Here is a 21,250-nt window from a genome sequence, read left to right as displayed (position 1 = left end):
TATCCACTCACTGCTGCCAAGAACATGTGCACCCCATGGTCTAAACAAAAGGCTTAGTCATACTATGAAGCTGCCAGCTTGAAAAAGATCTAAAGTTGTTGATAACATTGTCAATGTTATGACATTAACTAGAAGGCAGCAAAATCAATCAACGACACACTCATTGGGATACAATGGGATAAAACTCAATGGGATACAATGGTAATAACCTCTTAGAGTTCTGAAAAACAAATTATTGAAGCACCCGTAAGTCACCTGCTATGATTTGACTGTGTCCCCCAAATTTCATGTGTTGGAAACTTAACCCCCATGCAAATAGAGGTGGGGCCTTTAAAGGGTGATTAGGTCCTGGGGGCATTCCCTCAGGAATGAGGCAATCCCTCATGAATGGATTAATGCCATTACAGTGGGAGGGAGGGAGTTATGGCAGGACTGGGTTACTGATAAAACGCTGTCTGGTTCTCCCTCTCTTTTGTTCACTGCTAAAACTCCAGTGGATAGAACAGTACCTGACATACAGTGGGTGCTCAATATTTACCGAATAGATGAATAAAAATACTCCATCACCAATTTCTTCTACTGATGCTTTACTAGGTAATAGGAGGTGCCAAAGATTGTATCAGTGAGATTTTATTTTCCTTCTTAGGTACTGTTCTTTCTTTTCTTTTTTTTCAGCTATTTTTTTTTTTTTAACACATGAGAGAATGTCATCATTTTGCCTCAATTGTCAAACATAATTCTTGAAAACTCAACAGAGGAAGAAAAGCCCACTACACTCACTCACAGTTTTACTCTTCCCATTGTTCTTTCTTCCTTCCTGATGTTCCAGGTCTCCTTTTACCATTTCCTTTCTGATAAGATAATTTCCTTTGGCCATTCTTTTAGAGCGGTTCTATTACAACAAATTCCCTTAGTTTTCCTTCATCTGTGAATGTCTTACAGAATTACGAGTCGACAGTTGCTTCAACACTTGGAAAATATTGTACCACCTCCTTCTGGCCTTCGTGGTTTCTCCTGAGAAATCTGCTGTCACTCATATTGTTTTTACCCTATAGGTAAGGTACTGCTTTCTTTTCACTGCTTTCAAGACTTTAATTTTCAGAAGTTTGACTATGGTATGTCTTGGCATGAATTTGAGTTTATCCTCTTGGGGTTCACTGAAAATGTAGGTTTATGTCTTTTGCCAAATATGACAAAAATGCAGCCATTACTTCTTCAAACACTTTTTCAGCCCTACACTCCTCTCCTGGTGCTACAATGACGTGAATGTCACGCCTTTTGTTATAGTCTTACAGGTCCCAGAAACTGTTAATTTTGTTCATTTCTTTTTCTTTTAAGTCTGCTCTTTGTCAGGTAATTTCTATTGTTCTACCTTCAAGTTCACTGATTCTTTCTTCTGCCATCTCTATTCTGCTGATGAGCCCAATCAGTGACTTTTTTATTTGGCCATTGTATTTTATAGTTCTAAAATTTTCACTTAATTCTTCTATCTTCTAGGTTTTTGCTGAAACTTTCCAGTTCTTTGCTGAGACTATTTTTCATTTGTTTCATGTGTATCTGTATGTATCTGTAATTTTATGAAGCATTTTTATGATGGCTGTTTTCAAATCCTTGCCCTATAATGCCACTATCTGAGTCACCTTGCTGTTGAGATCTGCTGATGCCCTTTTCTCACTCAGGTTTAGGTATTCCTGATTCTTGGCATGACAAATGATTTTCAGGTGTGTCTGTTGTGTTGTTTCTTAGGTCCTTAGGTTGCTAGTCAGTCAGACTTTTTCTCGTCACCTTTCAGGTCTTCTTATGCTTGTATTATAAATAACATCCCAAGGGTTCTGGCTGCAATTAGCAGGAAAAATAAACACAAGTGTGTCTACTCCATCTTGTCTAACACTGGAAGAGTTTTCAGGTGTTTTTGGAAAGTACTCTGTTCACCCAACGTTATGAAGAATAAGTCTAGATAATATTACTAATTTGTATGGTATATTTCCCCCTGAGCTCAGTCTTATCTTCACACTATGCATGTTCAGCTGGTGGCAAGGAGAGGCTGCCTCTGACCCCTTTTCATAGCTCATTTTCTTACCTGGAATGTTCTCCCTTCTTTTTCCCATTTCCTCCTTCAAGAGCCCACTCAAGAACCCCTTCCTTTGGACACCTCTCCCCACCACCAATGCTCACACAGATCTCTCCTTTCCCTGTCCCTGGATTTTGATTGCCCCATGGTCTGTTTTTCTTGAGGGCAGAGATCATGCCTTACATGTGCCTAAACCATGGACTAAGTACTGAATGTGAAGGCCACTCTCAAAAATGGATTCGGATACTTTATAGCACATATGTGAGCAATGGAAAGAACCCAAAAATATATCTAATCCAACGCCTAAGTTTGCAGATAAAGAAAATGAGGTTCTTGGCCAGGCACAGTGGCTCATGCCTGTAATCCCAACACTTTGGAGGCTGAGGCAGACGGATTGTTTCAGCTCATGAATTTGAGATCACCCTGGGCCACATGGTGAAACCCCATCTCTACAAAAAATGCAAAAATGAGCCAGGTGTGGTGGCACATGCCTGTAGTCCCAGCTTTTTGGGAGGATGAGGTGGAGGATGGCTTCAGCCTAGGAGGCAGAGGATGCAGTGAGCCAAGAGCATGCCACTGCACTCCAGCACGGGTGACAGAGACTAACCATGTCTCAGAAAAAAAGAAAATGAGGTTCTTGATTTATAAAACTGGAAAAGGCCAGGCACAGTATGTAATCCCAGCACAGATTACTCTGGACAACAGAGCAAGACTCTGTCCCTCTCCCTTAAAAAAATAAGCTAAATAAAAATAAATAAATAAAACTGGAACAGAAGGACCACACAAACCCCAAAGCAACAAAAAAATAACAGGGTATGTCAGCCCCTATCTCTTACTTAATTAACTCAAAGCTAATTGTTTTATTTACAGATCATTAGAGGCAATGATTATCTTGCCTGGAGAATAATTTTGAGTCTCAGAGAGAGGAAGAAATGTGGTATGATCCTAAGACACAAAGTTTATTTCTGGGCATCACATTCAGCTCCCTTCAATCCCTCCTTAGGACTGTTAGATGAAATTAGTTTGTAGAGCTAGCCAGTCCCTGGAGTCTAACACTAGCAATTTCCCGGTCTTCCAGCCTAGAAGCTATCTGACCTGAAAACTAATTTTCTTTCATGATCTTTCACTATTCATTGCCTCGATTTCCACGGAAACTCTATAATCACAACCAAAAATGTAAAGTAAGAGAAGACGACATGAAACTCTGAAGAACCCCACAGACTTTTCAGGGCTCTCAAATGCCACCTCCTTGAAGAGAACTTCCCTGATTGCCCTTGCTACTCCTGCCCCCAACTACCACATTGCCTGGTTTCTTTATTTTTGCCTTTATCAATAGTATCTGAAATTGCTTAACTTGTCTGTTCACATTTTTGGTATCCAGCTCCTCCACTCGAATGTAAGCTCCATGAGAGGAGGAACCTGGTCAGTCTCGTTCACCACAGTATCCCAAGACTTAGAATGACACCTAGCACACAGTAGGTGCTCTATCGCTATTGACCAAATGAATGAATAAATAAATCAATGAAGAAGTACACATATTTTTCCAAGTCTGGCTGGTCTAACCTTAATGGCTGTTTACCGCCACACTCCAGGATTCTTTGGTGGCAACATGTGGATACCGCCACTTGGGCCAGTGGGCCAAGGTGACGCTTTACTCAGTGATGAAAATGATCATGATGGAAGGTGCTCCCAGGTACTCACTCTCCACTCCCCCTGATAGGAGTGGCCCTGCTTGCCTGACTTGTTCACTTGGCACTTGCAGGGCCAGGGAGCTTTTCAACTAGGGGTGGGGAGTGAGGCGTGTGAGCAGAGCTCAGCCAAGAGCACAGCTATCACTGACTCAAATAAACTAAGGGCAGGGGTTGGGGAGAGGCAGTATCTGACTGAGAGGAAAACAGAGAGAAAACAGGGAAGCAAAGGCAAGAATTTACATAAAGTGCCAGCAATGCCATGAGTCCCTTACAACTGGCCCAGACACTACCACTGGTTAACAAGCCCTAGCCCCTCATCTCTCACATGTGGTCTATAGCAGTGCTTCTCAAAGTGCAGGAGACCTAAAAACCACAGGAGAACTTGCCAAGAGAGATCATGGGGCCATCCCCCGGAGTGTGACTCCTTGGACCAGGGTAAGGCCCACTCCCTGGTGATGCCTGTGCTGCCATTCTGCAAGCCTCACATTGACTAGCAGACCCTACAGCTGCACTGGTGAATGCAGCAGCCACATGAGGCCACAGAGCACCTTACATGTGGTCAGAGTGACTGAGAAACCGAATGTTTAATTCAATTTAAATTTGATTATTAAATGATTAAATAATTCAATTTAAATGTGATTAAATTTAAATAGCCAGATGTGGCTAGTCGCTACTGTTCTGAGCAATGTAGAGAGTACATTTCCCTCACTACGGAAGTTCAACTGGACGGTGCTGCTCTTCAGCACCTGGAAGCTGTGCCTCCAAACGCATCCACAGCCTCTTCTCCCCACAAGCAGAAGTGGGTCAGCTTTAAAAGGGAAAACTTTAAAACAAAACAAAAAAATTTGCCTCTGTATCCCAACCTGGCCTTTTAATCTGAGAAGAAATACGCTTAGAACAAGTACCTTAGCTCAGGCAGTTCTGATGCCAGAGAGGTCCTCGTGTCTGGTGGGGGAGATGGAAGAAAAAAGCAACCAGAATAACTGCGACCATCAGGAGGCTCTCCCATAAGCGAGTCCGGTTTTTTATCAAGTAGAGGTATAATTTAAGTTCTATACATTTCTAGAAAATTAGACTCACCTATATTTCTGCATGGAAGGGTAAAAATGTAACTCAAAACCAAAGATATATTTTAGAGCCATCTGCTATTTTAGATCATCTGCTCCATTTCCACAGGTTATGGAGGACTGGCTGTACTCACATTAAACACCTTCACATCCTTTCTGTTTCGGATTTCTTCTACAAGAGCCAGTGGCTTTCCTTTAGGAACTGGGATTGTGCCAAGGATTATAGTCCCTGGGGTAGACAGCGTCTGACGCACAGCTTGAATGAAAGGCTGACTGAAGAGCTCCATCTTCCCAATCTCATCGATGACACACACTCTTTGCCCTGGACCACTGCTGCAGTCGGCCTGAGAATGACAAAAGACTTTCACTGGGACACCAGAGCCACATTAACCAAAGGGCCCAAGGGTCCCACTCTCCAGTCACTCACCAACGAGGTAAAAAAGACAGAAACCTTTTTACTGGATTTCAAAAAGTGACATAGCATCCCACAGACCACCCTGGTACTGTGCAGGAGGAGACTGCACAAGGGGGAGTCCCAGGAGCTGGGAATCATTAGGACTCTTGGCAGCTGGCAGCCACGCCTGCTACCAGTGGGATGTTCAAGGAAGTAATGGACATAAATTGGAATAAAGTCATGAGAAAGCGAATCTGAGATCTAAAGGATGCAATTGTACTTACCTTTTTTTCCCCTTTAGCCAAGACTCATTTCCTTTTAATTTTCACTTTTTTCCAACAATGCTTATGGACCAGATCATGAAATACACAAGCATCTGCCTAGAGCAGTTATCAACCCCCCAGCATGTAGGGAATCTCATATGGCTCACAATGGAAAAAAGAGGCCATTATTATCAAGAAAGGCTCCCATGCTTGCTGTCTCATTTCTTTTAAATCGAGGTATTTGGGTGCCACTTATTTTCTGGTTGTACATAAAGTTTGGTCTCTGTCTTGGATCCCTTCTCCCGAATCACTCACTCTGGGGGAAGAGACGTGTTATGCTGTGAGGACACTCAGGCAGCTGACGGTGAGGTCCATGTGGTGAGGCACTGAGGCCTCAGACCAACAGCCAAGAGGAAATGAACCTGCCAGCAACCACATGAGCAAGTTTAGAGGCAGGGCCCTCCTAGTCAAGCCTCAGATGACCACAGCCCCAGCCAACAGCTTGCCTGCAACCTCAGAACCCCAGCTAAGCTGTACACGGATTCCTGATCCTCAGATACTGTGTACAATAATGTGCTTGTTGTTTTAAGCTGCTAAATTTTGAGATAACTTGTTCTATAGCAACATATAACTAATACACATGTCCTCTATAGAAAGCCTTCCTAGAGAAAGCTGATAGGACTTTGGTTGATTCTTCCCTGGGAGGGACACAACAGGACATAATAAACATAATAAACACTTCAATGAATGGTGAATGACAAATACACCTTATATATGTTTGTATGCATGATTATTTTGAAAACTGTATGTAAAGCTGATTTACAAAGTACTCTTCACTACAGTTCTGATTCCTTAAACTACGACAGCAATACAGTCCCAGAGGGCATGTCTGAGTTAAGCTAGATTTTGTTCAAATTCCAAAAGCCTAAGGAGCGTATGGTACAGTGTGGCTGGTGGTAGGGATCAGTGGCAACCAGGGACAGCCAGTGACAGACGGGGCTGCGGGCCCAGATCCTAAAAGCCTTCGATGGCACACACAGAGGTGGGAATCTTCTCCCACAGCCGAAAGAGTCTAAGCCAGGGAGGATCACAAGTTGTGCTAGAAAGACTGCTGGCTGTGGAGTCAGAAACACATGTTAGACTCCTTTTGGAATACACAGTATAAGATAGTGGGTGTCTAAACCCCAGTTGTGATTGCACACAAGCAGTACAGCGGTGTTTTTCAGACTTTTAAGTAAGCAGTACTCTATTTTCCTACTGCATATTGTACGCTTATGAAATATTTTTCCACTCATTTTATTAGCTAAAAGATCAAGAAGGAGTCCACTGTAATCACCCAAGACAGGTCTGAACAATCTCCACACTTCCGTGTTTCTGACACGCTTCATTTCTGCCTCTCTATTAAGTTTATCTGTACACATGCCTGGTCTCCCCACTTAGGGCAGGTACATGGTTGTCCTCATCTGCATCCTTCCTGGGGAACTCACCGATGTCCCAGAGCTGAGAAGTGGGGAGCGGAAGGGGCAATGTCAGCCTCCACTGGCGGGGTCGGGGAGAAGGGCAGAACATCTATGAAGTAAGTCACTACTTATTCCAAGTTTTTCCTCCAAAAACGAAAGCCATATTTGTGAGAAATAAAACAGCGATCAACCACCCGTCTATGATAATAAAAACAGACAACTGTACAGGAAGGTTTCTGTCTTCCTGGACGCATGCGACTCCAACTGACCTGACTGTTCCCAAGTACTGTGGACGTTTTGTTGCCCCCAGAGATGATGAGTAATTGTGGACGTCATTCCTCTGGAGGCTATCATCTAAAAGCCAAAATAAAACTTATTCTGGCACCTCAAAATGAGTTTTGGAAGGTGCCAAATCAGACAAGAAGTGATATGAAAGAATGTGTGTATACATGCACATGTATTTATTTGACTATATACATGAGGGTAGTAAAATGCATGTGGCCATGTGTAAATACACACGTACAGGTAGAAAGCGCGTGGCTTTTCAACAACCAGCCTTCCTGCAATTCTCTAGAACATTCACTAGTGAAAGCTCACTGACATTTATTTAAGTTTCAGCACAAAAGTATTTGGACTCACATGCATACATGACTTTCTACCAACTGGACATTGTCATTTGAAAACCTTAGCCTACATAAAATCCTCAATCTCTCCAGAATTAGGGAGTTTTATAATCCAGGAACTTCAGGAATCTCAAAAATAAATCTGTGATTTTCAATTAAAAATGCAAGCTATTTATATTCAATTGAGAGAAAGATGTCAGATGCTGGGCTACTCTGAAGCACGTAGACACTCAGCTTGCTTTTCTAAATAGTACAAGATCACACACTCAAGGTCTTAAAAAAAGAACCACCATAGTGTTTAACATGGTTTTATTTCTATATAAATTCAAGCAACTTTAAAGGGAAACAAAGAAATAAGTAAGTAAACATTCACCCCCTTTCCATTGTTCTAAATTGATAGAGCCGCAGACTTAGAACAATAGGGGCCCAGGTTCGAAGATGGTCAGGAACCCCTCCCCAACCCCCGGTGTGGGGAGAGTCCTAATGAGCTCCCAGAGAAACTCCACCTGCAGCTGCTGGAGTAAGGAGTGTGTAAAAACTGTGGGTGGCTCTCAGCCACGTGGTCATCATCACGATGTACACACCATCTGGGGTGTACACACCATCTGGGGAGCACCCTTTCCTCCCCTCACAGCCTCTCCTCAGAGGGCAACCCAGGCAGCATTGCTTCCTAGGACCACACCTCAGTCCTATGTAACACACTAGCCTTCCTGGCTGCACCCCTCACAGGCTTCCACTTCAGCTGATTATAAATGTTCAGTCACGAAGCGCACTTTTAATTCTCCTGTTCCGGGAGAGAAGCTATTTCCAGAGTCCTAAAATTGACCAGCCAGGGATCAGAGAAGCTACGAATAATTTTATAACTTTGGTTACACTCAGCTAGTTTGCTTTCCAGAAAGATTAGAGCAACAAGTATCTTCGTACCAGTTATATCAGAGACCTGAAAAGAGTGTGATTTTTTTGAGTCCTTTGTTTATTTTTATATATACTTTTAAAAATACAAAGAACATATAAATATAAAATAATTTCATTTAACCAAAATGCCAAACTGAGAGCAAGCTAATCAAAGTGGTCTTTGCCTTATTCTGAATTATTTGCATAATAGATATTTCTAGTAGTAGTAATGTTAATTTTAGGAGGACTGTTTGAATTGTTTTATTTTAATATCAGACACACAGACTAGCTCCTGAGCTCACCCATCTGGGACGGCAAGTACTGAAAGTCATGAAAGTGAATAAGAAGTGTCTGTCAGAAGTTAGGCAGCAAAACTGCAGCCCTTCCCCCAAACAGCAGCAAGTTGTGGGGAAGCAGAAAGGCAAATGGTGGTAACTGCAGCCATCTCTCAGTCAGCCCACAATTCCTCACCCACTGAAGTCATTAGCAAAAAGTGCAGGGCTCTGATCATATTTTATGTGTGTTTATTCCAAGCCTTCAAGTTTCATAATCCCTTTGCTGTCTGGTGGCATATGGACTGTGAGTCTCCAGGGCACAGCCAGGACAAGCTGTCTAGACTGCCCAATGGTGCCTGGTAGCCTGGCCCTTCCCCAGTCAGGCATACTCTGGGCAGAAGCTGCTCCCCCAGACATGCCAGAGATCCTCACCTCGGCGCACAGACAGACTAGCTCTGAGGCTCTTCCTGGATGTCCTAAATGGCCTCTCGGGACTCAAACGGGCTCACCCACATGGTCACCTGACCAAAGAGTGCTTGAATAGTGCCCGTGGGGTTTTCCAAGCTATTTGGGACTGAAATGACACCTACTGGCTGACAGTCAGTCCAGTGAGATGGAGAGCCCAGTACTCCTTGTCCTCCTCATGCTCTGAGCACTTGGGGCTGGCCCAGACATTTGGGCTCCTGGGACTCCATGACAGATTATGACACCACTCTGGCCTCCAGCTCCCTGGCAAACACAAACCCAATTGTGATGGGAGGCTCCTCTCAAGGTACTGCCATCCATCACCTCAATTAACTCCTCAAGAAGACAATCACAGCTATTGCTCTGTTGAGCACCTCCTAGAAGCCAGGGGCCAAGGCACTTTACAAGTATTACATTCATCCTCTCAGCAACTTCACATAGCAGGTAATAGCATCTGTTTCACAGATGAGGAAATGAAATTAGGCATTAAGGGATTTACTCAAAAATCACTGAGAGCACAGTGACAGAGCTGGAGTCAAACCAGAGATCACCTGAATTCAAAGCTCTCTTCCACACCCTGTGTGCAATACGCTGCCACACTTTCATTCTGAAATAAAGAATAGCATCTAGGAAATTGACCTAACCATGAAGAAACTGCTTTCCTCTCCAATAAGAAGGAATAGCACTCTGGTGTTCAGGGATCTACAGAGGCACACGCACAAAACCTCAATTTATGGAGTAGTCATATTGCTCAAAATTACTCAAAAAGAACTCATATTTTGGGCTTGAGAATAATATCACCAAAATCATTTCATCAAGTATGGATAGCGAATGGCCCACTGCAGTAGGCAGATATGATAGAAAGTAAAAGGATTTCTCTCCTCTACCAGGAGCACATCCCCGTGCAGACGGTGGAAGAGCTATGACCAGGTATCCTGATATGTCCACCTTCCTGCCATTTCTTTATCACCTGACAGTGTTTACAAAAACCAAATTAAAAAAAAAAAATTCACTTGCTTAGTAAAAATTTTCATCAATATGTAAGCTTTTGGTAAATGTTTGGTATCTCTGATACCTGATATCCTTTTCATTAGAAACTGCCTAGAAGAGAAAGAACTGATTGTTTTTGTTATAATAAAATGGTGATGGCTTTTCTAATGGGGAGGTAACCAGATACAAATAGAGAGAAGTACAGCTTAGAGTGGAAAAATGCTCAGCCATTATGGCTTTTTTTTAGTTCAGCTTCAATGTATAGTAATTTTATGTTTGTTAATTACTGCTCACCTTGCTGGAGAAAGTATTTCAAAAGAGAGTAGTTAAATTTGCTTGCCAATTAAGGCCTCAAGAGAAAAATTATTTTTATCTTAAGATGATCTAATAAAGTTTAGATAAAATTAGAATTGGCTAGGGGCAATCTGATGAGGAGGATGTGCATGGTCTCACACTATCTCCCCACTCACTGCTCATTAGTGTCAAAGAAAAAAATAGTAACTATACAGTGGAGAAATAGGACAATTCCTTGATCAGGTAATCAAAATTAATATCACTAAACATCACATGCCTCCAGATGAGCTACTCGAGAAGGACGCGTCACCACTTATGGAGTATTCCAGCTGAATCTGGTCACGAGGGAACATCAGAAAAACTCCAAAAGAGAAATGTTCTATTAAATTGGAACTACATTCTTTACAAATGTCAGTGTCCTAGAAGACAAAGAATGACTGTGGAAAGGTTCCAGATTAACAGAGGTTATGGAGATGTGACAACTAAGTGTAACATCTGACACTAGACTGGACATTGAACTGGAGGAAAAGAAATGTTACAAAGAATATTAAGTCAACTGACGAAAATAAAACACTTATGATAGATTAAAGTATTTTTTCAATGTAAGATTTACAGAGGTTGATAACTGTATTGATTATGTAAAAGCATATCCTTATTTTTAGGAAAAATATACTGAACATTTAGGAGTAAAGTACCTTGATGATTGCAACATATTCTCAAACAGTCGCCCCCTTCCAGCTTATGTATTTAAACACACACACACACACACACACTCACACACACACACACACACACACAGAGAGAGAGAGAGAGAATAAGCAAACAAGGCAAATGATAAACATAGGTGACTCTGGATAATGAGAGTAGACAGGTGTTCTTGCACTATTCTTACTCTTACAACTTTCTCTAAGAGTAAAATTTTATCCAAATGAACTTAAAAAAATTATCAGTACAAAAAAAGAAAACACACACATATGTACTTTCTCAGTACCAGATTCAAGAAAACAACCAACTCACCCCGTATGAACTTCCTCCTAATGGAGTGTGGTTTTAGACTGATATGCATGGGAGGCGAGAGAGAAGGAAGTGCTGGAAATGGGACAAAGTGAGTGAGGAAAAGGGAAAACGGCAACAGTTGACACAAACTCAACCCCAGTCCAGCTTAAGGGACATGCGACTTAAGGAGCATGCAACTTTTCTGTATTTCTTGAGAGTAGGCTGCAAGAAGAAAGACATGAAGGTGTCATAACCCAGGGCAAAAGCCTGCTTAGCGTCTAAATCCACAGAATCTCACCAACAATCAGAAATAATAAAGTCTCAGTCTCTGCTCAATAGAAATTATGAAGATCTGCCATGACGAATCTTGCAAAATGAACTGCAGAGTCAACCTCATACTGAATTTTCACTTCATTTTCCTAAGCTGATTCACTGTAGGAATGTCCTTACTGACAATTTAAAAACTGATTTTCTGTTTGCATCAGATAGCTTTTAATTTCCCTGGCTGATCCTGCATTATGGACTTGTAATACATGAGGTAGAGAAACAGAAGCTGAGGGAGAACAAAGAATCAAATGCCACATTTGCTAACAGCAATGACGGAAATTCTAGCAATGCTGAGGCGCTTGTCAATCTTTCAAGAATAGATCCTGACTAGAACTTGGTTTTTCTGCATTCTTTCTAAAGCCAAGTGGCCTGAAACACTATGGAACACTTCCAGGTCAAGAGTCTAAAAAAACAAAAACAAACACAAAATACTTTTCCCTAGACTGGAGTCCTCTCACCTTCAAAGGAAGTTTCTAAGATTTTCCAAAGCAAAGTCTATTTCAGAATCAAAAGTAGATCCTGCTCTCAAAAACAATATACCTTAAAGCCTTATTTTAATCAAAACAGGAAAATACAAGGCTCAAACTATGTTGGTTTTCCCTGGATGTTCTGATTTTAGCTTACTCTTCCTTTCACAGATCTTTGTAAAAGATGACACTGTTCGCCTGGAAAACAGGGCTTTGAGTAGATGTCCTTTGTTCTTTAAAACATTATAATCTATTGTCTCCATTTTGTGTGAGTAGGAGATATGTTGAAAATCAATAAAATGGTACATCTTACATTGCATCAAATTTTAATAAAGCATTCAGGGTAGCTGTCAAAAAGGCCATTATGAAAAAGGCCAGTATTATCTTATCAGCCTTTATCATTAGAAAACAGAAAAAAACAATCCTAATTCCAGTAGCACTAAAAAATAGGAAGGCCCTATGAATAACCTCATCAATAAAAATTTTAAAGAAATAAATGGAGAAAGAGAAACATAGTTTTGGCTGTGGAGAATTAAGATTATCTGAAAAATTAAGATACCCTTTATGTCAAAATAGCTATAGTTCCAATCACTCCATATGACACTTTTTTTTTTGATGGATAACAAAGTCTTGATTCTATAGTTTGCTCCAGCTCTACCACTTATGCAATCAGTGTGTCCCTGGGCAAGTAACTTTCCATTCTATGCCTCAGTTTCCTCATCTGTAAAATAGGAATATAATGATAGTGTTCTGAGGATTAAATGAGTTCACGCCTGGCATGTAGTTTGCACTCAATAATAGTTTACTACTACTAGTGCCACCATTATTACAGTTCCTGAATAAGGCCATTTTTTGAAGAAGAAAAATAAAAACGATTACCATGGTAATTAAAATACTATGGTACTCATGCAAGGATCAAACAGATCAATTTGGAAGAGAACAGATAACTCTGAAACACTACACATAAACATGCACACATAAATAGTTTTAATATAATTAAGCATAAAAACTAATTAGAAACGGGTTATTTAACAGTTTTAGTAAACTGGCTAAATATCTGGAAGAAAATCAGTTGAGAACCTCATAGCATATTACACTCAAGATAAATCCAAATGGATTGAAAACATAAATGTTTAAAAAAAGCATGCAGAAAAAGAAATATATAGGTAAAATTTTATATAAATTTGGAATAGGGACAGACTTTTCTCTACGTTGAAGGGAAAACAATCACCAAAGTGAAGTGCTAACCTGAGAAAAATAGAATCAATAATATAAAAAGGCTATCTGCTTCATAAAAGATCTATTTAAGCCCAAAGAAAATAAATGGGAAGAGCAATGGATGAACAATTTAAATTAAGGAAAACTTAATGAACAACTGAAAAACATTTAACCCCATTAGTAACTGAAAAATGCAAATCAAAACAAAGAGGTGTGTTGAAAATAAGCAGAGTGCTCAGGACTGGCAAAGTGCAGCAAGACAAGCACACTCACACCCTGACAGTGGGACACAAAGTCAACGCAGCACCAGCAAGACCTTGAAGGTTCACACCCCACCAGCTCAGACTTCACTTTTAGACCCTCCCCAGGGAAACAATCATGGCTAGAGAAAAGGACTCATGTATAAAGGGTGCTTTGTTGCAAGGTTACTTACAATGGTGATCCAGAGCCTGAATGCCTAACACTGAGGGAGTAATTGTTAAATCAAAGATGAAAACTCATATCATGAAATAGGATGAAACCACTAAAATCTCCCAGCTTTAAAGATTAGCGTGTCGTGAGACCATTCCCATGTCCCTCAATCATATTAAGGGAAACACACCAAGCCTATGAAACTATATATAACATTTTCCCTGATCTTGAATGACTGAATAAGTAAACCAGGTGTACAAAAGGGGCAGAAACAAAATAAGCTAATATTGGCTAACTTAGTGATAAGATTATGAGTTATTCACATTGTATTTTTATTTTTATTTTACATTTTTTATAATTTTTTTAACCATGAATATCTAGAACTTGAAAACTCAGGAAAATAACAAATGTTGACAAATAAGGAAAGAATTAACTCATGGAATGAAAAAAATTAACAGTCAACCCTACTAAAGGCTTTCTAAAACCTTCCTGAGTCCAGAACGCTTACCACACACACTCTATTTTTCTTTATTTCTCACGAGTGACCATGATGCTCGGGCTCCATTCCTGTCTAAAGAAACATAACCAGGCTGGGCGCAGTGGCTCACACCTGTAATCTCAGCACTTTGGGAGGTCAAGGTGGGTGAATCACAAGGGCAGGAGTTCAAGACCAGCCTGGCCAAGATGGTGAAACCCTGTCTCTACTAAAAATACAAAATTGAGCCGGGTGCAGTGGCAGGTGCCTGTAATCCCAGCTACTCAGGAAGCTGAGGCACAAGAATTGCTTGAACCCGGGAGGTGGAGGTTGCAGTGAGCTGAGATGGCACCACTGCACTCTAGCCTGAGCAACAGAGCAAGACTGTCTCAAAAAAAAAAAAAAAAAGAAAGAAAGAAAAAGGAAAAAGAAACACAACAGAGCAGCTTTGCAAGGTGGACTTGGGTTGTACCTGGGCCTCCCGAGCCTATCCCTCGCCTGGAGTTGCTCTTCAGCTCCTGGCCACATTTGGGTTTTTTTTTGTTTTGTTTTTTGTTTTTTGAGGTAGAGTCTTATTCTGTCACCCAGGCTGGAATGCAATGGCACCATCTTAGCTCACTGCAACCTCTGCCTCCGGGGTTCAAGCGATTCTCCTGCCTCAACCTCCTGAGTAGCTGGGACTACAGGCGTGTACCACCATACCCAGCTGATTTCTGTTTTTGTTTTTGTTTTTAGTAGATACTGGGTTTTACCATATTGGCCAGGCTGGTCTCAAACTCCCAGCCTGAAGTGATCTGCTTGCCTCAGACTCCCAAAGAGCTGGGATTACAGGCATGAGCCGCTGCAACCAGTCCTAGCCACATCCTTACTTCCCCATCTGCAAATAGGCATAGCCCTGCTTGACCTAATTAGAGAAGTACTTTTTTCTTATTTTTTTGTAGTATTAAAACACACACACACACACACACACACACACACACCCCTCAAACTATCTTTCACTCATACATAGTGAAATTTCTTACACACAATGGATATTTCTTATTATTGGAATTTGCATTTTCATAGATCCCAGCACTATGAACTAACACTGTGTCCCTTTATAAAGGGTTTCTAACACTTCCAGTTTACTTGGTTGCTTTCATTGCCAGTATCAAAAATGGTCTGTTTATACTCCCCAGTTTTGTTGCCTAATTATTTTAACTGATATTCTTTTCATTTTTTTCTTTAGTATAAAGACAAAACACTAATTCCTTCTCCTTTCTTCATTCCCATAAAATATGTATGATGGGAGAAAAATTTCTGCTCCAGAAAAGAAATCCATGACCCTGACTGGGTAAGAATCCTGTATTAGTCCATTTTCACATAACTACCTGAGACTGGATAATTTATAAACAAAAGAGGTGTAATTGACTCACAGTTCCGCATGGTTGGGGAGGCCTCAGGAAACTTACAATCATGGTGGAAGGTGGAAGGGAAGCAAGGATATTCTTCACATGGCGGCAGGAGAGTGAGTGCAGGGGAAACTGCCACTTTTAAAACCATTGGATCTCATGAGAACTCCCTCACTATCAGGAGAACAGCACGGGGGAAATCACCCCCATGATCCAATCACCTCCCACCAGGTCCCTCCCTCCACATATGGAGATTACAATTCAAGATGAGATCTGGGTGGGGACTCAGAGCCAGACCATATCAAATCCCCTGCCAGGAACTTTTTGTACATGGAATGTACACATCTGCATTTGGCAATCAGAATATAAAAAGTTAGGAGAAGTCTGCATTTCTTTATTTTTTAATTAAAAAACAGATCCATCCTCTGATCTGGTCAGCATATGATCTCTTATATAATCTTGCAGATAGACACTAAACACCTGTGCAAACTCTTCTCCCAGGATTTGGTCTACTCTGTCTGAGCAGGGTAAGTAAAAAATTCTTTGTACTGACCCAGTCAGCTCCTAAAAGCAGACTCTTCACTTGGAATTTCATTTGAAGTATTTCACTTGCCTTATGAACATTTAAGTAAAGAGGAATGTATGTGACGGGAAAACAACTAAAAAGAAAAGTATCATGTTCTCTGCTCCCACACAACACAGCAGCCACAAGAGTCACCAGCACAGGAACTGAGGGAAAGTTCCAAGAGGAAGGAATTAGGGAAGAAGGAAGTGGGAGGAGGAAACAGGGTATAGGAAGAAAAGGAGAACTTGGTGGATTCCAAGAAACACAACCCCCTGCTGAAACAGACCATAAGATACCACCAGCCCTCTGAGATTAGAGGATATCCTCAGAGGCTATAGCTAAAATCTTCAGCAGCCTTTGGGCAACCACCGCTACATACTTCAGCTGAGCTCTGAATGTCAAGGAGCAGAGAGGCAAAGAACTGGGAAGATAGTGTGCTCATCAAAAAAAATGGCAAGTGCCAAGGGCCTCAGCTGGCATGTGTGGGAAGTCTGAGTGAACCCGTGTGGCTGAAGAATGGCAAGATGAGGTCAGAGGTTAGTAAGGCCAGATATCACAGGGCTACAGGGCCTTCTAGGCCATTGGAAGGACCTTGGACTTTATTCTTGCTGCCATGGAAACCTCTGGATGGTTTATAATTGGTTTTTGAGACAGGTCTGTATCAGCTAATTTTCACAAATCAAAGTATTAAGTCTATAATAGATTAAATGACACTTACATTCCTTAACATGGACCACAGAGCCCTGCATCTCATGGCCCCCACCTCACCAAACTTACCTTCTTCACCTGCTCCTGCTCCAGGGCTCTGAGGTCTTAATGTATCTGTTCCTGCCATTCAGAATATTCTCCCTAGACCGCCCCACCCTGACACATACGAATACCCCGACACTAACTCTCTCCAGTGCCCTCTCACCTGTTCCTTTCTGTTTAAATGTCATCTTCTCAGAACTCTTTTCTGGTTCCTTGGTCTAAAGTCAGTTCTTCCTGTCCCTCCCAAAGCACCCTGTTCTTTCTTTCACAGCATTAATGACAATGACAAGTATAAATTTACTGAGTGCCTTTCCCACTAGACTAACAGTTTTGAGAGAGTAGAAAACATGTCTGTTTTATTCATGACTGTATATGGAGTACTTGATAAATGTCTGATAAATAGATACATAAAACAATACATAATAAAACAAAAGTTGGTTATTTGAAAAGATCATCTAAATTGACAAACTTATAGACTGACCAAGAAAAAAAATAGAAGATTTAAATAACTAAAATAAAGAATGAAAGAAGTGACAATAACACCAATCTTACAAAATAAAAAGCATGGGTGAATCTATGAACAACTGTATGTCAACAACTTAGATACTTCAGATGAAATGGACAAATTACTAAAAGGTAAAAATTACCACAACTGATTCAACAAAAAATACAAAATCAACAGACCTATAAGAAGAGATTGAATTAGTAATTTAAAAGCTTCTCACCAAGAAAAACCTAGCCCACATGGCTTCTCTAGTGAATTCTATCAATCATTCAAAGAAAAATCAATACGAATCATCCACAAACTCTTCCAAAAATTAGAAGAGAAGGAAACACTATGAGACCAGTATAAACCTGATACCAAAACTAACCAACAATATCCCAAGAAAAGAAAGCTACAGACCACAACTTTTGTGAATAAAGATGCAGAAATCCTCAACAATATATGCCTGAGTAAACTCTATACAAATAAGACATAGTTAACATCATACATAATGGTGAAAGACTAAATACTTTCTAAGATTAGGAGTAGGACAAGGATGTCTACTCTCACCACTTTTATTCAGTGTTGGACTGGAGGTTCTAGCCAGGGTAATTAGGCAAGCGAATGAAATAAAAGGCATTCCAAGTAGGAAGAAAGAAGCCATAAGATGTCAATAGTGTTTTTCTTTTTTGAAAAAGGTAATATAATAATATAATGTGTTAACTGCTTACAGTACTTGGCAGGCATTCAATAACAACTGGCTATTATGTTCATATAATGGCATTTTCTCTTCCTAAATGTTTGTTGTGCTATGAAACCAGGTTAAGATATGCCTGTGAGAAGACAGAGGAAAGACCTATCTTTGGGAATTGGTACCTGGGCATTAAGAGCTTTTCCAAAATAAAATATTTATATGTACTGCACTTATAGGAATTTACTTGTAGCTCAGAGTGATAGCAAATTATGTTGTTTAACCTTATTAAGACTCAATCACCTGATGACTTTGCAACTGTAAAATGCAAAACCGGGACCTTTAAGAGCAAAGGGCATTCTGTTTCCATGGCCAGCAACTCCCACAATGCACTAGGAGCAGATGGGTTCAAAAAGCAGAAACCACGTACTCACATTCCTCAAGACGGGGAGTGCCAACTGCTCAAAAGATGTCATGTCAACCACATACTGCCCAACTCGGCATTCACGTTTTCCAGGTGGAGGCTCTAACCTGAAGGAAAAGACATTGTGTTCTTTGTTGAAAAACTCCTGTATTGATTTCTGGTTTTTAGCTGCTCCACTGAGCCTCTGGCATTCCACATACGCTAAATCATCCTTAAAAATGAAAAATACAAAATGCGGTGGTCTGCTGCCGAGACCAGCTCGGTCAGGGAGACCCTAACCCAGTGGTGCTAGAGGAATTAAACACACACAGAAATATAGAGGTGGGGAGTGGGAAATCAGGGGTCTCACAGCCTTCAGAGCTGAGAGCCTCGAACAGAGATTTACCCACATATTTATTAACAGCAAGTCAGTGATAAGCATTGTTTCTATAGATTATAGATTAACTAAAAGTATTCCCTATGGGAAATAAAGGGATGGGCCGAAATAAAGGGATGGGCTCTGGCTAGTTATCTGCAGCAGGTGCATGTCCTTAAGACACAGATCGCTCTTGCTATTGTTTGGGGTTTAAGAATGCCTTTAAGGGGTTTTCCGCTCTGGATGGACCAGGTGTTCCTTGCCCTCATTCTGGTAAACCCACAACCTTCCAGCGTGGGCGTCATGGCCATCATGAACATGTCACAGTGCTGCAGAGATTTGGTTTATGGCCAGTTTTGGGGCCAGTTTATGGCCAGATTTGGGGGGGCCTGTTCCCAACAGTCTGCAAAGCTGATCAGGTTTTCTCTGCTTTGAACAGAGCTACCCTAAGTGTCCACACCTCCAACAATGGGCCTTGCAGTTACAGCAGGGCTATCTCTTAAGGTCCAAGCAGCTACTACATCAACAGTCTTTGAAAAGTGGCACCAGAAACAGGACTAAGAATTATAAAGTGAAAGGAGTTTATGACTTGGTGAATAAGTTTTAAGTAAAATATCACTTTCTTATACTTTTTTCATGTGATGGTTTCATTCTGTTTTCTGTCTCTGAGAAATCCCTAAAGGCCCAAGATTCTTGAGGATAGATGATATCATTGGGCTCAACCCTGTGCCCAGGGAGAAACTCTCAGTCTAAAGGGAAAGCAGATAGGCATCCAAGGACCCAACAGAGTATCTGCTTTCGGTGAATTTAGCTCTTGTTGAAAAGCTCCCAAAGCACAGATGGAAAGGGGAGGTTAGATAATAAAACACCACAGAAATGAAAAATCAGTACCCAACTCTCGATAAAGGCCCCCGGGTGCCGGACAGCGTGACGACATCGAATCCTATTCTTCTCCCTCCCTGTCTGACTTCTTCTGTATAAAATCCATCGACAGGCACACCAGATGATTTTAAAACCTCACTGGCTTTCTGGATCAATGTTGTTTTTCCAACCCCTAAAATAAAAAAAAAAAGAAGAAGAAAAGCCCATTAGGAAACATTCCCTTACTAGAGCACACACAGCCCTTGCGGACTCTGAGACAGCAATTACGGTGGGTAGAGAAACGGGCTGTAAGTGGATTTATGAATATGAACTTCAATTTAATTTTGATTGCTCCAGGTGTTAAAAATGCTTAATTTCAAGTAGAAACAAGCATAATAAAAACAAGGATGATATCTTGAGGTTTATTTTTAAATTGTGAAACACTGTTAATTTTGTCACATACACAATCCCAGAATCAACTGAGTGGTTCCTGATGATATTCTCACATGCCATTTGCATCCTGTGAAATGGTTTACAGTTTCCATTTTTCTGCCCAGGAAGTAACACTGGTCACACTTGAGTCAGGGGCTGGGAATTTAAGATTTCAGCTTTCAAGAGATTACAAATGGACCTACACTTAACAGTGGAAAAATCAATTTGTTCCTCCTTGGACTTACATTACTGTAACTCCTGAAAATGTGTCTCTTAAATACCATTAGCATCCCTGTTAATGGTCACTTTCAAACTTTTTCATAACAGCAAGCCTATCAGGTTGGCAACTCCTTCCAACATCATCTTCTCCAGGGTCTGTAAGCATTTCTTCACCTTTATCCCCCACACCTTCCCCAATTTGAACCTATGCACGTCCGCCCCCTTATCCTCCCCACTTTGATCCTTCCTTTCCATCCACCCTGGCCAGCTGACTACTCTGATGAACTCATGGGTTTATAAGCACCAACAGGTGCTACTGAATACAGTAATACTAATCACTGACATTATGGAGCCAGACACTGTTCTAGCACACTTCTGAAGCATTTTCTTGGTTAAGTCCTCGCAACCATCCTCGGAGGCAATTACCATGTTTATGCATACTTTACAGATGAAGAAACTGAGGCACACAGTGGTTAGGTATTTTACCCAAGGCTATACCCCTCATAAGGACCATACCTTTCAACATGGGCCTTCACCTGTCACCATGACTTTTTAAAATATGAGTCTTGCTCCCAATATGGATTTAAGTAAATGGCATCATGACTACCCTACAACGGAAAGAGAGAGAAAACTCCTAGCATGTCTGCAAGTGAGCTATTTTGAGATACTACAGAGTTGCAAATCATGCTATTTCTAA

General features: G+C 41.0%; 1 protein-coding gene across 2 annotated transcripts in view; it reads right to left on the bottom strand.

The window, feature by feature from the left end:
- NTPCR (nucleoside-triphosphatase, cancer-related) overlaps positions 1-21,250 on the bottom strand; it is a 28,373-nt gene that overhangs the window by 3,304 nt on the left and 3,819 nt on the right. The window contains exons 1-4 of one of the 2 annotated variants that reach the window (XM_007989811.3): positions 21,070-21,156; positions 19,933-20,095; positions 18,697-18,793; positions 4,964-5,173 (exon numbers count right to left, since the gene is read on the bottom strand). In XM_007989811.3, coding sequence (XP_007988002.1) covers positions 4,964-5,173; positions 18,697-18,793; positions 19,933-20,095; positions 21,070-21,079 — 480 coding nt within the window. In that variant the 5' untranslated portion in view covers positions 21,080-21,156. Of the gene's footprint in view, positions 1-4,963; positions 5,174-18,696; positions 18,794-19,932; positions 20,096-21,069; positions 21,157-21,250 lie in introns of those variants that run through there. The other variant, XM_007989810.3, reaches the window with a different exon arrangement.

Source organism: Chlorocebus sabaeus, chromosome 25 (genome assembly GCF_047675955.1).
Source record: "Chlorocebus sabaeus isolate Y175 chromosome 25, mChlSab1.0.hap1, whole genome shotgun sequence".
Classification (NCBI taxonomy): Eukaryota; Metazoa; Chordata; class Mammalia; order Primates; family Cercopithecidae; genus Chlorocebus; species Chlorocebus sabaeus.
The sequence above is the reverse complement of the archived record's forward strand: the minus strand, read 5'-3'. Positions and strand labels throughout refer to the sequence as shown.